This window comes from Typha latifolia, chromosome 11, assembly GCF_019914945.1.
Source record: "Typha latifolia isolate L0001 chromosome 11, TyphaL0001v2, whole genome shotgun sequence".
In the NCBI taxonomy this organism is placed as follows: domain Eukaryota; kingdom Viridiplantae; phylum Streptophyta; class Magnoliopsida; order Poales; family Typhaceae; genus Typha; species Typha latifolia.
In genome coordinates this window covers 1,793,527-1,809,560 of record NC_133096.1, presented here as the reverse complement: position 1 = coordinate 1,809,560, position 16,034 = coordinate 1,793,527, and the positions used below count along the sequence as shown (strand labels likewise).

At 33.8% G+C, this 16,034-nt stretch overlaps 1 protein-coding gene and 1 long non-coding RNA gene across 2 annotated transcripts; both read right to left on the bottom strand.

Moving 5' to 3' along the window:
- Positions 1-5,062: 5,062 nt before the first annotated feature.
- LOC140798002 (uncharacterized) lies at positions 5,063-5,971 on the bottom strand. The gene is made up of 2 exons (XR_012110758.1): positions 5,897-5,971; positions 5,063-5,334 (listed from the first exon to the last, which is right to left on the bottom strand). It is a non-coding gene; the product is annotated as an uncharacterized lncRNA (long non-coding RNA).
- Positions 5,972-9,788: 3,817 nt separating this feature from the next.
- On the bottom strand, positions 9,789-13,375 carry LOC140797701 (uncharacterized). Its single transcript, XM_073151334.1, has 3 exons — positions 12,508-13,375; positions 10,277-12,364; positions 9,789-9,988 (listed from the first exon to the last, which is right to left on the bottom strand). Exons 1-3 carry the CDS (start codon positions 13,373-13,375, stop codon positions 9,789-9,791), a joined length of 3,156 nt encoding a protein of 1,051 aa, XP_073007435.1.
- Positions 13,376-16,034: the final 2,659 nt, after the last annotated feature.

The following is a 16,034-nucleotide window of genomic DNA, read 5'->3' as shown; positions in this document are numbered from 1 at the left end:
ATATTGATTAAGAAGTTTTTATTTATTTAAACTATTTTTAATTAGTCTCTTACTTTATTAATTAAAGAGCGATTAGAGAGACTTGTATTAAAAAATAAGATTAAGAGATAGAAAAAAATAAAACAGTAGCAAAAGAAGAGAAATAAATAATAACAAAAAAAGAAGAAGACGAAGAAGAAGAAGAAGCAAGAATAAAGATAAGAAGAAGAAAAATAGGTATGAATCATTTCTCTCTTACATTATCCCAAAGAGCATTTAATGAGTACTAAATGGCGTAAGGGCAAACTTGGAAGAAAGAAAGGAAAAACCTCATATGCAAGAGAAACATGAAACAACCCTCACTCATCAAAACGAAAACTAAGTGGTTTTTTGTTGCAAATAACCCAATTGTTAAATAAGCATTCTTGGCGATCCGAAGATTTTAGAAAGATAGGATTCATTAGAGATTTCGAATCATTTTTATTGCGTTATTTCTTGGAGTGAGTTGTTGTCTCGAGGGTTACTAATACAGACATCCGATGTTGAGGGTCATTGAGATTAGTTTATCGACCATTTGAAGCAACTTATCTAGAGAGCAAGAGAACTTCAAATATAGTTGTAGGCTAGGGTTCAATAGGTGCTCTGTAAGTAATTTTTGTATTTGCAATATTTGTTAGTGGTTGATTTGATCATAGAAAAATGATACATAGGTTTTATGAGGTTTTCCACATAAAATTCTTGCCATCTTTGTCATGTTTGCCTTGCTTTCTATTTAAAGTTATTTGTATATTATTGAGTATTTTCAGTAAACATTCATCTCCTAGATTATTGTGAAGTACTTCTAAGTATCAAAACACTTGGAAAATAATATGTGACCTGAACTGTTAAATTTTTTGATATGTGAACGATTTGTAATTTTAAAAATTCAAACTTATGGCGATATAAATTTCATAGAATTTGGATTGATATTTTTTATTGCAGAATTGGGCTTGGAATGTTTTCTATATTAGATTTTTTATGGCGACGCTTATTTTGTCACAAAATTGTCAAGGGGTAGATTGTAAGTTTTTTCGTAATTGACAATGTGTCTCTAAAGTCTAAATTGAGAAAATCAATATTGGCCATTGGAATTCGAGCGGACTAACGGGATGAACAATTCTACATAAACAAAGTGATGGACGAAAAGTACAGATGAGCAAAGGACAATGAGCAATTCTAGATGAACAAAGTGATAGATAGACAATATCGCGTTAGAAACAGTGAGCAATTGTAATAACCCAGCCCTAAATATTAAATAATAAATAAATAAATAAATAAATAATGATAGTAATGAAATAATAATAATAATAATAATATATGAAATGAAATAAAATTAAAATTAATAATAAAAAAAAGAAGATAGGAAGAAAGGGTAATGCATGGCATGACGTGGCATGGTCGGCTGAACTGTGGCAGACGATGTACCATGCAACATCGCGCGCTGAGGGCGCAACGCACTCGTGCCTCCCACTTCGACTATTCTTCGTCTCTATTTCTCTTTTCTTCTTCTTCTATGCTGGGATTCGCGAAGAGCAGCACCTTACGATGTTCATGACCGACAATCCATTCTATAGTTTGTACTAAATTACTTAGTACGAACGCACATCTCGGCCGTCGGGTAGCTGCCCACCATTTCTCATGAGGAATGGAAAGAAACATTCTCCTTTTCCAATGACGAGGAAGAGGGTGCAGGGGAGGTCTTCTTCTTCTTCTTCTTCTTCTTCTTCTTCTCCTCTCTTCTGTTCTCTTCTTTCTCTCAAATTTCTCTCCTCGGATTCTTGCTCCCCCGTCCTCGTAACTATTGCCACCACTACTACTACAGAGAAGCCGCTAATGAGGCCTTTCCCCTCCTCTATTTTCTTTCTTCTTCTTCTTCTCTCTCTCTCTCCCTCCCTCCCTCCCTCTTCTCTCTCTCTCTCTCTCTCGTCGGAACCGAACAGCCTGGGCGAGAGGCCGATCGCAAGCTAGCCGCCAGCCAGCCTGTGCCCCTCCTCGTTGACTCCGGTTTCCCTCCCTTCCCTTCTCTTTCTTCTTATCTTCTTCTTCTTCTCCTTCCTTTTCTTCTCCCTTCGTCCCCTCTCTCTCGTTAACCGCAAGCCCAAGACTATAATATAGAGATTTTCTCTCCTTTTTAATTATTTAATTACACAGCTTAATTATTTTAAAAATATGTACTCACTAACATATTTATTAGCAAAGTATGATAAGCATGATAATTAACTAATTATAATAATTATACATATATAGCTTATATTAGGTTGATACATATATCTTAATTAATAATAATCAAATTCATATATCTTATGTTCATGTTCTTATATATATATATATATATATATATATATATATATACTATTTTGTAAAAAATATAACACTAAGCTTACATACTTTTACATAATTAGATTGTGACTATTTTATATATAATTAATGATGAGTTAAACAAAGGTAAGAATCACCAAATAGTTATTGATTAGATTTTGTTTATACTTATATTTTTGTTTATAAAATCATATAAGTAGATGTTCTGTGTTTTATATATGTATATTCTTCTCCTTTTTTGTTCAATTATCTTGTCATTACATTAATACTTTTCATATTGATTATAAGACAAATGTTAAGAAATATAATAAGAAGTGTAATGTGAATTCTAAGATATATAGGAGGATCAAAGACTTTATTTGTTAGCACAAGAATAACATGAGAATATTGTATTAAATATTATCGATATTCATCAAAATTGATCAACTAATTATATTGCTCATTGTAATGTCTCACATAATCTTCATATAAATAGGAATTTTCTAATTCTCCTATAATATAATATTGATATTGAACATACACGAAAACGATCTGTGCTAGCACAAGCATAGGCACACTATAAGTATATGCAGATTATGAATATAGAGTATAATAGGGGTGTTATAGCTTTGGTGTAATGCTAATTGAGTCAGATCGAATCACATCAAGGGGAGATTTAGCTCAATAGATGGAGTCTAGTTATCTTATCTGCTTATTTGCTTTAATTAGAGCCTTATTAGATTAGAATTTGTTAGTTAACTAATTCAACTATGCGCAGTTTTGGAAATCTATTCAAAGGATATTCCGGAGAAACTAAATATTACAAAACCACTTGGAGAAGATCGAAAACATCCTGATCTACAACTTTTGTATTCAAGGTTTCTCCAAACTCGGACTCTATCTGTGGTATAAAGAAGAATCAATCCGAGAAGGATAAGGAAGGCTGATTTAGCTAAGTAATCTTTATCTTTTATGTAATCCCTTAAGGCAAGTCTAATTAAGTCATGTAAGCCACTAAAGCAAGTTCAATTAAGTCATGTAAGCCTCTAAGGCAAGTTCTAGTTCGAGTCATATAAACTTTTAGAATTAGTCTAAGGCAAGTCCTAGTTCGAGTAGTATAAGCTTTATATTCTTATAGTGTGATTACTAGGCACTAGTGAGCAACTTAACGCAGCGAGATACTTCTTTTTCATATAGGAGCTTGCTTAGTTCTCAAATTTCTTTTGTTAGCTGTCAATAAAGCTAGAATGCTTAGTGAATGTCTAGTTAGGTGGTAGTGCAGTTGTTCAAGAATATTAATAGTACTGTTTGAAGTTCCCTGTGAGGAAGTAGAGTATAAACAGATAAGGTAGAATTCCTATTTGTATGCAATGATAATTGCAACTTAGAGAACTTCCTGCTATTAAGGAGACGAAAAGCTATTTGTTAATTTGACTGGAATATGTTAAAAATAAGTAGCAAGTGATCCAACATGCAAAAACGTCACCCATATATAACTTTAATTGATGACATCTCAGGTTACATCTGTCTTCATAATTTATAACAAAGAGATGTTTATATAAGTTAGTCTATCTCTAGTCAGTAGATATGAGCTTCTACTTGTAGCGTTCAAATGTAATCCAACAAGAATTCCATATGTTAGTTTCTTGTATGAAAACTTTTATATGTGACCTTCACTGCAACTTGATATTTATCTAAAATAAGTGAAGCAGTTGAATATTCTAATGTTCACCAACTCGTTGTAGATCATGTTCACTAATTCTTTTTATATTTTCTGTCTTAGTTATTTACATTCACTTTTATTCTTTTTGGTAGGGTCATAATTGTTGGATAATAAAACAGAAGGCTGGTTTGCTTATTTCAAATTATTTATAGTTTATAATGGATTAGATGTTGGTGATTGAATTATGAACTTGAAACTATGTTGTAATTGTCATGCCATTATTAGATTTAACAATTGGAACTTAGAACTAAAATTAGTAGCTAAATTTATTTATTTAATATTGATTGTTGGTGGTTGAATTGGTATATGAATCTGTGTTATTTGATTTATGGTTGAATACTTAAAATTGTTTTTTTTTTTGTTGTGTTGTATAAGTTTTGAGTTAAAAAGATACCATCTTATCTGTGTAATAGACCACTTATATAGAATAAATCGATAAATATTGATTATTATAGGGTAAAAATTACTGTGTTATTTGTATCGTGTTATCGTGTTGTGTTAAACAGATTATCGTTTTGTGTTAATAGGACTCATTTATTAAACGGGTTATATAGGTCATGTTACCCGTTTACTAAACGGATCGTATTCGTATTTACTAAATACAATCCGTTTAATAGTCGAACTATATTCATGTTAAGATAAAGTTGACCCGATCAAAATCTGACACTATCTAAATCGCTTCAACCCGATTGCCACCCCTAACTTTCATTAATTAGAAAAATTAAAAGGGCCTGACATCTATCAATATTCTCTATAGATACATTTTCATATAAATAGATCACTTGGTTATGCTTTAGTAATAAAAAAACCAATTTTAGTGGTTATTAGAATGTTTAGAATTTAGTATAACTCATTTTAGGAATGGCACTATTTAGAATTTTTGCCAAGGCCCTACAAATGTTGAGCTGACCATTTATAAATTGCTAATTGTTTGAAAAATGATGCCTAATTGTTTAAGTTCTTTCATACTTTATGTTGGTAAATCAAAATATTTGATCCCAATTCAAAAGCCTACCAAAAATATAAGAGTAAATTATAAAAGCCAATTTTAGTATCTAAAATAGACATTCAGCTGGACACATACATATGCATACGAGCACATAAGGAATAACACTAAAGTACACTGAGCAATTTAATTATAAAATATTATTATAATTAGGAGGTAAATATATTTGCTCACAGTATTGACATAATGTGCTCATTTATTCTTTGTAAAGCTAGCAACTAAGAGAACGATGGTGGGAGACCAATAGATGCATAATAGACTTTTGATCTTTAGCACTAAGGAGTGCTACCTGAAAATTAAAATCATAGAGGATATGATTAGAAAAGTTAGAACATTTTAAAGATGAAAACTGAGCTGCTGTTTAACTTTAAAATGTTAGGCCATCTGAAAACCTTAGGCCCATCTAATTAAAATCATTAAATTGGCTCCTACTATCATATTTGGCCTTTCTGGTGTAAATATTTCAAAAGTTCTTTACTTTCCTGTATGCATGCCTCCTAAACTATATATTTATGTTAAATGAATCAAATTTTAACTCCCAAGGATATCAACTTTGCTATTCGGGGAGTGTTTAGAGAAGAAATTATAAAATATGTTAGAATATAAAAGTCACCGTCTTTCTATAACTTAAAGTTTTAGAGTAGTTAGTAAATTAACATAGTATCAGTGCCAAAAATCATAGGTTCAAATCATGTTGTGCCTATCTTTGCATGAATATATAAAGTTTTACCAAGCTCTAAGTGTGAGTGTTTGTGTTAAAAGTCATCATTTCTCTACCCGATTAAATTTTAGAGTAATTAATGAGTTAATATAATAAAATGAGTGTGCATCTATGTGTTTATACGACTGACCTATCGTAGAGATTTTCTTCTTCTCTTCAGTGGTTGTCTGAGAAGGAGGAGGACGACGACGACCAGGAGAAGGAGTGTAGGGTCCCCCCCTAGCAGGATATGGGTATGACCCTATAGGGTGTCGGTGTCCCGGACTATCAACGGGTGGACGCAGAGCCCTGACGGGAGGGACGATGTCTCCGATGACAGCAAAGAGAAGGATCACAAAAGTAAGGAGGATCTTTTTGAGAGCCATTAAAATTCTATGGAAGAGGGGGTGTGGTGATAAATTTTGCATGCTCGAGTACACACCTGTATTTATAAGCACAAGGCATAACTGTTGCTTTGCTGAAAAATATCTACACGTCCAATCCGATTTCATAATTAAATTTATATGTACTCATCTCTTTTTTCGTGAAGCTCGAGAGAAACACTATAAATTGTTTGTCATTTTCTATGACTAGTAGAAGATTCGATATGCGTACAAACAAGAGTTTGAGCAAGTCGTTTGTTCTACAATCAAATCTAGATCTGATTTGTTTCACAATATTTTCTACGGTTGGCCAAGACTTCTAAGCAGTGCAACTCCAACAAGTCAACATCATATTTAGACATAGGACCTCAATTAGATAACTAGTAATCTAAGAGGTCCACGAAGAAATAAATGAGGAAAAGTTAGTTAATAGGAGACTGGTTAGGAAAGAAAGAAACCGAATTATCACAAACTTTAAACATATCCGAGATTAGACCAGATGAAGTTTGTCTCTCACTTGAAAACTATGTTTTTATTTTTTTCAGATCATCCACCAGATTATTGCTGAGAGAAAATCTGGGACATATAAATTTTCGTCACGAAGATCGCGAGTAAGAACACTAGGCCAAGAGATGAGAGGTAGATTCGGTAGATTTTTCAGAACAAAAATTCTAAGTTATTAACTTATGGTTGTCTATACTATTACTAGTGATGGATAATGATATTTGGAAGAACAAAACCGCTACTTATATACAACTACACAATGAATACTATTTAGTGTTCAAATAGTTTTTGCCACCATCCAATTTGTATCTGATACGATTCAGACTTCACCGACGTCGTCTCGAGCATGGATTCACTTTAGGAGTGTTTTTGTTTTATGTTTTAGTATGTAATTTCCATTAAAATAAGTTTTCTGTAAGTCGCGTTGGAACGCGGGTGGAGTGAGTTCGAACGCGGTTTGTGAACGTGGGTGAAGAGAGTGCACTGTGCGTTCGAACGCGGTGCGTTCGAACGCACTGTGAATGCCTGCATCGCGTTCGCAAATACCGACAGGCGCGTTCAATCGCACGTTCGAACGCCTACATCGTGTTCGCAAATCCAGAAGAGCGAACCCGGTGCGTTCGAACGCGGTCAGGCGAGTTCGAACGTGGTCAGCGAAAATTGTGTTTTTAGGGTTAATTTGAGTTGTTGGTTAGCCTATAAAAGGATGTGGAAGGCAACCAAAGTCATCATTGATTATTGATTATTGAGATTGAGTTTTGCCTTGCCTCCTTCGTCTTCTTCGCTCCCGTTCTCTCAATCCCCGGCGACGCCGCTTCTAACCTCCCTTAGAGTACGAGTTCCACGCTTCTATAGATCATCCTTAAGACATATTTCACGAGTCTTAGACTTGTGACTCGAAGGAGTTTTCTAAGGTGACCCAGATATCATGGGAGGATGTAAGCCCAAAGAACCTCAGCCAGTGCTTCTTCCGTGAGAGAGGATAGAATGAGACTGAATATACGATAATCTTGGTGTTTCTATTCAGCATATTTGAGATTTGGGACAAAGAACTCACCAGAGAAAATGGTTGCAAAGCAGTATAGGAATGGTGCCATCAACATAGCAAAGAAGTTCATGGCATTGTAGTAATGGTGTAAGCTAAGAATGCCAAAGCTTAAAGGAAGAGAGTTTAATGGTGATCATGTGCACCATTGTATTGAAGGAGAGGACGAAACAGGTTTTGGAGGCCATGTGGATCGGGAGATGCTAATCCTATGATACCATAACAATGTTTTGGAAATCTCACACCAATTGGTGTTTAGGCATTCACCATATTCCATATATAAAGAGATTACACGTACACAATTTTAGTAACAAAGTTTGTTATATGTTGTCCTATGAGCTAGGGAAACTTGTTTAGTTTGTTACTATAAACTAGGGAAGCTTTTTAGGCTTGTTACAGATCCTACAAGCTAGGATAACTGATGAAGGCTGTTATCCTTGAGTACCCTTGACAAGCTCCAAGAGAAAGATGTACAGGCTATTCTGGATGAAAATATAAACTAAACCCTAGTCCCGATTTTCCAACACTTTGCTTAAGTAAATAAAAATACAGAATAATAATCAAAGAAACAAATAAAGATGAACACTAAGCTTTTACGTGGAAAAATCTTAAACTCGGATCGAAACAATATTAATAAACTGTAGCAGTTTACAAGACTGATTTATAGACTCCCCATTGATCCTCATGACTCTATTTGAAATAGTGTTGATTGCTCGACTCCACGATTTATTGCTTTCCGTAAATGATTTTCAATCTCAGTAACCTTCGAAAATTGGACTTTCTTAACCCTTAAGATTAATAGTTTTGTGTGATGAAGGTGGTTAAAGCCTTTGTCATTGAAAATTAATTTCTATTCAATAATGTCTTCTCAATGTAATAACCAATACACTAGGGTTAGGACATACTAAAACTTTTATACCTTTTTAAGATAAGTCCAAATAAGGTCTCACAGATTTCCAAAATTTTCAAAGATTCATGATCCCATTCGAGTGAAAGATGCCCCCAATCGAATGACCTAATATGTGTCTTTATATCTTCAAATGACTTCGAACGGCCGCCAAGGTGCATTCAGACAACTAAATATGCTCATCTCATCTTCGAACTGCTTCGAACACCTACCAGGGTGTGTTCGAACAATAAAAAATAAACCTTTGTATCTTTTAATGACTGTTAGGGTGCATTCGAATGCCCTTCAAGTGGCATGACTTATTTGTTTTAAAATTTAAAAAATTTCAAACCAAATCTTAACAACACTTATGCATATGCTCATTTATATAGATAAAAATACTTAGATTATTTTGTATATATTTGCTAATACTAAAAATCTAACACTGAACTTTATGACCATCGTTTGAACTTTAATTCATTACCTCAATTTTATGTCTATTTTAGTCCATACAAGGGCGATGCTTAAATGATAGTGAAGCTCCATATTTCTCAAGACCATGAATTCATATGATAACATGTACTTCAGTTCTAAGATTATGACATGTATTTAAGCATCACTTGTATTATTGTTTTGCTTTTATTTCTTATACTAAATTTAAAGCACGCAAAGAGGGAACTCGTATTTGGTGTTCACTTTCCACCTAGCAAGAGAAGTCAAGGAAAATGAGTTTGCTCCTCATTTACTTCAGCTAGTTCAATAATAAACGCAAAACAAGTCTTTCTCACTCCCACCAAAAAATAAATTAAGTGTATTTTGGTCTAAAAAGAGTCAATCGGGTCATCCTCCAAGAGAAACCAATTATGATTAGATAGTCATTAGATGCAAAAGCTTATTGAATTGATAACCGATTATGATTCCCAAATCGAGTTTCCACACTTTGCATTATCAACAAGATCTTTCTTTTTATTTTTATACTGGTTAGAAGAATAAACTTAAAATATATAAGCACAGCTATAGAGAGAAATAATTCGTACTCCTAAATTGATGTACAAGTATGTTTTCCATGCGGTACATTAGGATACAATATGACAAGATCATAGTAATTAATATCAATTGAGGATAGGAGGCATCCAGAGAGCAGATAGCTGTTGAGATACATGTTGCATTGTTGGTCGACATAGCGGATTAGCTTCTAAACATTGAAGGGTTATCTTGACTACTGTTAAAATTTGACTTGCAACTTCAATTGTAGGAGTGATAGACGTGGATCCAAGATATCATTCAGTAGTGTGAGTTCGATAGTACTAGATGATAAGGATGTAATCAAATCTCCCGGATGAGCTCCCATGAGCACTTCAAGTGCCACCACTCCAAAACTATATACGTCGCATTTCTCGGTCACTGTCATTATATAGGCAAGCTCTGCAAAATATCAGAAGAAGAAGTTTCAGCTAACTAAGCTTAATTATATTAAAACTCATAAGAAAATACTAAAAAGTTACGAAATATGATAGATAAATAGTTATGCCCAACTGTTATTATGGCATGCAATTATATCTTAATATTTTTTAGCTAAGATAGGGGTCAAATAAATAACATATTAGGTGTATCTTCGTACTATCGAAAGCAAGTATATGACACATGTATGAAAATACACTTTACGAAGTATCAACACAAACTTTCTGAATTCGAATAAATAAAGGCATTTACCTGGTGCGATGTAGCCCCTTGTTCCTACAACCATTGTCCAATTGGATGATTCAGGCTTCAAAATTCTAGCCATTCCAAAGTCTGACACACAAGCTCTAAATTTTGAATCAAGTAAAACATTGTTGCTTGTGATATCTCGATGAACTATGGGAGGAGAACAATCGTGATGCAGGTAAGATAAAGCATGAGCAACATCTCCAATAACATTCAACCTTTTGATCCAATCTAACTCAATGGCATATGCATCATGTGTAAGAATGACTGCTAAATTTCCTCTCTCCAAGTACTCACAAACAATAAGCCTATGTTGATCAGTTGAACAGTAGCCATAAAACTTCAGGATATTCCGATGTCGTATTTCAGATAGTGTTTGTATCTCATAATAAAAAAGTTGGTTGTCTATCAATCTTTCTTCTTCCGTTTGATGAATTTTCTTCACAGCAATTATTTTTTCTTTTGGTAGTTGAAATTCTCCTATTCTTACTCCTCTGGGTAAGGTAATTTTGTAAACACTTCCATATGCACCTTTGCCAATGCAAAACTTTTCATCAAAATTCTCTGTTATTTCAATGATATCCTTATATAAATCTTTTCCATCAACGTTTCCTAACAAGAACCCACTTTTATCAATCTCACTTGTATCGTGTTTAGAGCTTTGCTTCCTTTTCCATAAGAATACGGCAAACCCCGCGAAGAGAACCAAGGATCCAAGAATAGGTAGAACAACCAACGTAATAACCTGACTTTGTTTACTTCTAGAACTTCTACTTGAAGGGCTTGAACTACATAGAGCCAAGCCTGACGCCTCACAGCATAGATCTTTATTATGGGTAAACCACTCCATCGGCGCTTTCTTGAAAACTTGGCTAGCAGGAAGAGGCCCCTCCAGTTCATTATAGGATAAGTCTATATTTGTTAAGCTAGCCATATCTTGAAAGGATGTGGGGATAGATCCACTCAATGCATTGTGTGAGAGATTCAAAACTTGTAGCATAACTAGTTCACTTAGTTGGGATGGTATGCTTCTAGAAAATGAATTATGACTAAGATCTAGTAATTCTTGTAGGTTTACTAGACCTCCAATTTGAATGGGGATGCTTCCATTTAAACGGTTGTTGCTCAACTTTAAAAATAGAAGTTCATGACAACCCCCAAAATTGCCTTGAATCGATCCACTAAGGTTGTTAGCTGATAGATCTAAATTCTGTATTTTGAGTAGGTTTCCAAGCTCTTGAGGTATCTCACCAAAGAGTAAGTTATTACTCAGATCCAAGTAGTACAATTGAGACAACTTGCCTAATTCTATTGGAATCTCCCCTTCCAGGTTATTGGATGAAAGATCAAGCACCTGGATTTTAGATAGTTGTCCAATGCTCGAAGGTATGTGTCCGTTGAGCTCATTGTTGGAGATTGTTAAGCTCGTCAAATTGTAGCATTCTCCCCAATGGTGCGAGAGCATACCGGAGAACTTGTTGAAGCTCAAATCCGCAAATATCAAATTGGGATACACTCCAAAGTTAGAGATATCTCCCTTAAGTTGATTTCTATCAAGTCGCATTCTTTGTAAGCTTGTGATATTTGCTAGTTCTTGAGGTAAAGAACTAGTACTTAAATGATTATTGGCTAGTCCAAGGTATTGGATGTTGCTCAAATTACCAAATGATGGAGCAATGGACCCAGATAGCTGATTACAACAAAGGTTTAAAATATTGAGCTTTCCCAAGTTCCCAAGACTTGAGGGAATTGGGCCTGTAATGCTACTGTTGAAGACATTTAAATAAACCAGATTTGCCAGCTTCCCTATTTCATGAGGGATGATACTAGTGAAATTGTTATCATCGAGGTACATGGCCTCAAGCATGGTCAAGTTTCCTAAACTTCTCGGAATAGAACCGGTTAATTGGTTAAGAGAGAACTCTAAGTCCTTCAAGTTCACTAGATTCCCTATTTCATTAGGAATGGAACCAGAGAGCTGATTACCCCAAAGGTATAAATAATTGAGCTTGGTCAAGTTCCCCAAACTTGAAGGTATTGGACCTGTTAGGCTATTATTGGGAAATTCTAAATCAACCATATTTGCGAGATTTCCTATTTGATGAGGGATCACACCATTGAGCTTGTTACTATATAGGTACATGGTTTCAAGCATGGTCAAGTTCCCTAAATTTTTTGGGATGAGACCCGTCGTTGGTTATCTTGGAGTTCCAAGTCCTTCAAGTTCACTAAATTACCTATTTCATGTGGAATGGAATTAGAGAGCTTATTACCCCAAAGGTTTAAGGTAGTGAGCTTGGTCAAGTTCCCCAAACTTGAAGGTATTAGACCTGTAAGGCTATTGTTGCTGACATCTAAAACAACCATAACTGTTAACTTTCCTATTTCATGAGGAATAGAACCAGAGAGTTGATTACTCCAAAGGTTTAAAAGAGCGAGATTCGTCAAGTTCCCCAGACTTGAAGGTATTGGACCTATTAGGCTGTTATTAGGGAGAAATAATTCATTCAAGTTAGAGAGATGTCCTATTTCATACGGAATAGAGCCACTCAAGATGTTCAAAGACAAATGCAAGCTTAATAGACTCTGTAGGTCTCCTAATTCTTTTGGGATGGGACCTGAAAGATTATTTTGAGACAAGTCTAAGATTCTAAGATTCGTCAAGTTATTGAGAGAAGGAGGTATGGAGCCACTTATCTGATTCATAGAGAGATCAAGAGAGGTGAGCTTAGAAAGAGCAAGAACGGAAGTTGGAATGGATCCATCCAATTGGTTGACGGTGAGGTTGAGACTTGTTAAGGTTGCCAACGTCGAGAAATCGAGGACATCCAACATCCCTACAAGACCCATCCCTGGTAGAGATATCGTGGTGATCATGCTCAACCCTAAATGCGTGGCACTACTGCATGTGATGCCAGTCCAATTGCATGGACTAGTCTTAAGATTCCATGAGGCTATGGCTTCATGACTCTTAAGGCTTGTTCTCCATTGGAGGAGGGCTCTCCCTTGCGAATCAAGTGATGCCAATTTTGCAACACTTGGGAGAATTGGGAGTAGCAGTAAAACCGACGAGAGGAACGTTAGGATAGACAACAAGGGATTCATAGCTAAATCTAACTGAAAGGCCAAAGACAGTTAATTTTGTTGTTGTAAAAACTCAAAGAGTTCTGGGGTTTATATAGACTTACCACTCACTTAGGGTCATTTCAAAGGGAAAAACTATCAATAACGTCTTCAATACGTCGTTTTGATATTGGAGTGTGAACTTCCAAGGTACCCTTTAAAGCATGCCTTGGAATTCTCTTGTTTTGTCAAGAGAACTTCTCTGTGCTCCACAGACACTTAAGAGAAGGACCAATTTCCACATGACTTGATGTATAGAGAAGAGTCAGAGTCGTCTCTCTAAATTTTTCTTTAAACCTTTGGAAAACCAACAGAATGAGAGGTGGACACCAACACTAAGATCCAATAGTCTACATGTTAAAGTCATCCCTCTAAATTTTTTTTTCCGATAGGTGCAAACCCCGCACCTCCTATCTTTTAACCATTTTCTATCGGATCGAGGAGCACTTTCTTCTTCTTCTTCTTCTTCTTCTTCTTCTTCTTCTTCTTCTTCTTCTTCTTCTTCTTCTTCCACGTTACTGTTTTCCCAAATTAAACTGAATTCATTAATAGTATTATATCTTTGTAGTTAGTACAAGTCCTTATAACAACTATAATTGTTATAATGCGATCTTTGATTGGATAATTCTTAGATTAGTATTATTATCTTTAGTACTAATTATTTTATATATATTATTCGAAATTCTTTTCAGCTATTTTACTCTAATATTAGACTAATAATTGTGATCTATATAACTTGTTATATTCTCGTATCGGCAATTTGTGTACAGAAAATCTATTTGAACGTATTTAAAAATACTTTGTAAGAGCATGACCATAAAATATTTGAATTTCTATGTATCACAAATTTTATAAGAGTTGAATTGAGTTGGGTTTTTGCATGAAAAGCCCACCTGGTTTTTAAATTTGGTTAGTCAGGTCTATTTTTGGTTTCTATTATGTTATTTAGTGCCTCATTAAGTATTTATGGGACACTATAAGAGAGAAAAATAGCCATGTACTCTTCTTCATCTTTTTCCATCTTCTACTTCATATAATAAATTCTGCAATGCTATCTATCATTCTTTTCCTTCTTTTATCTCTTAGTCTTTCTTTCTATACAAATCTCTATAATTACTGTTTAATTAATAAATTAGAGATTGATCGGAGATAGTGATGAGATAATCATAATTAATTAAGTAACTAAAAAAATATAACTTTGTATGATTATTGTTTGTTTTACGCAAATTATAATGGTAAAATATGTAAATTTTATAATGTATAAAAAGTGTACGTTAAAAAAAATAATAAAAATTATTATTATATCTACGGAAGTTGTTAATATGTTTTCTTTTTCCTTTTTTTTTTTTCTTCTTCCTCTTCTCCTTCTTCTTTTTCATCTTTCTTTTCGTTATTGCTTATGTTTGTTCTTTTTCTTCTTCTATCTCTTAATTGTTCTTTTTTTTTTCTATATAATTCTATCTAATCACTCTTTAATTAATAAAGTAAGAGATTAATTACAGATAGTGGTGAGATAATTATAATTAGTTCAATAACTAAAAGTATGATTCTATAGATTATTGTTTGTTTCTATGAAAATTGTAACCGTGTAAATTCTACAATGTATTAAAAATAATAAAAATTGTTAAAAACAATAAAAGTTATCATTATATTTGTGGAAGTTGTTAATATATTTTCTTCTACTACTAACTTTTTGTTGTTATTGCTTCTTCTTCTTCTTTTTTTCTTCTTCTCTTTCTTTATTAATTAAAATGATGAAGTATGTAAATTATGTAGTCTATAAAAAGAACAACGAAAGTTGTTATTATATTTAAAAATAATTTCTTTTTCACCCCCTGAACTATCACCCATTTCTACACCGACCCCCTGAACACACTAACCCTTTGAACTTTTAGAAATAACTCACTTAGCCCCTTCTATTAGGGTTCTATTATATATTTCAGACAGTCATGTGATAGCAATATGATGAAAATATCTCTCGTAAGCATGTGTAAGTTATGAACAACTAAGAAAGAAAAAATTATGACGATAAAAATACATCTTTATATAGCCCTCTTCCTCTCCTCTAACATCGCCACCAGCTCCTCCACCGTTACTTGAGGCTTTTTGTATTCGAAGTTTCTTGAAATTCGAAATATATCTATAGCAGAACAAAGAATAATTCTGACAGTAATTCACAATTTTTTTAATATATATTATAATTTAGTTGTAATATAGATTAAGTTCTATTTTTGAGATATTGATTAAGAAGTTTTTATTTATTTAAACTATTTTTAATTAGTCTCTTACTTTATTAATTAAAGAGCGATTAGAGAGACTTGTATTAAAAAATAAGATTAAGAGATAGAAAAAAATAAAACAGTAGCAAAAGAAGAGAAATAAATAATAACAAAAAAGAAGAAGACGAAGAAGAAGAAGAAGCAAGAGTAACAGCATAAGAAGAAGAAAAAATAGGTATGAATCATTTCTCTCTTACATTATCCCAGTAGCATTTAATGAGTACTAAATGGCAGAAGGGCAAACTTGGAAGAAAGAAAGGAAAAAACCTCATATGCAGTAGAAACATGAAACAACCCTCACTCATCAAAACGAAAACTAAGTGGTTTTTTGTTGCAAATAACCCAATTGTTAAATAAGCATT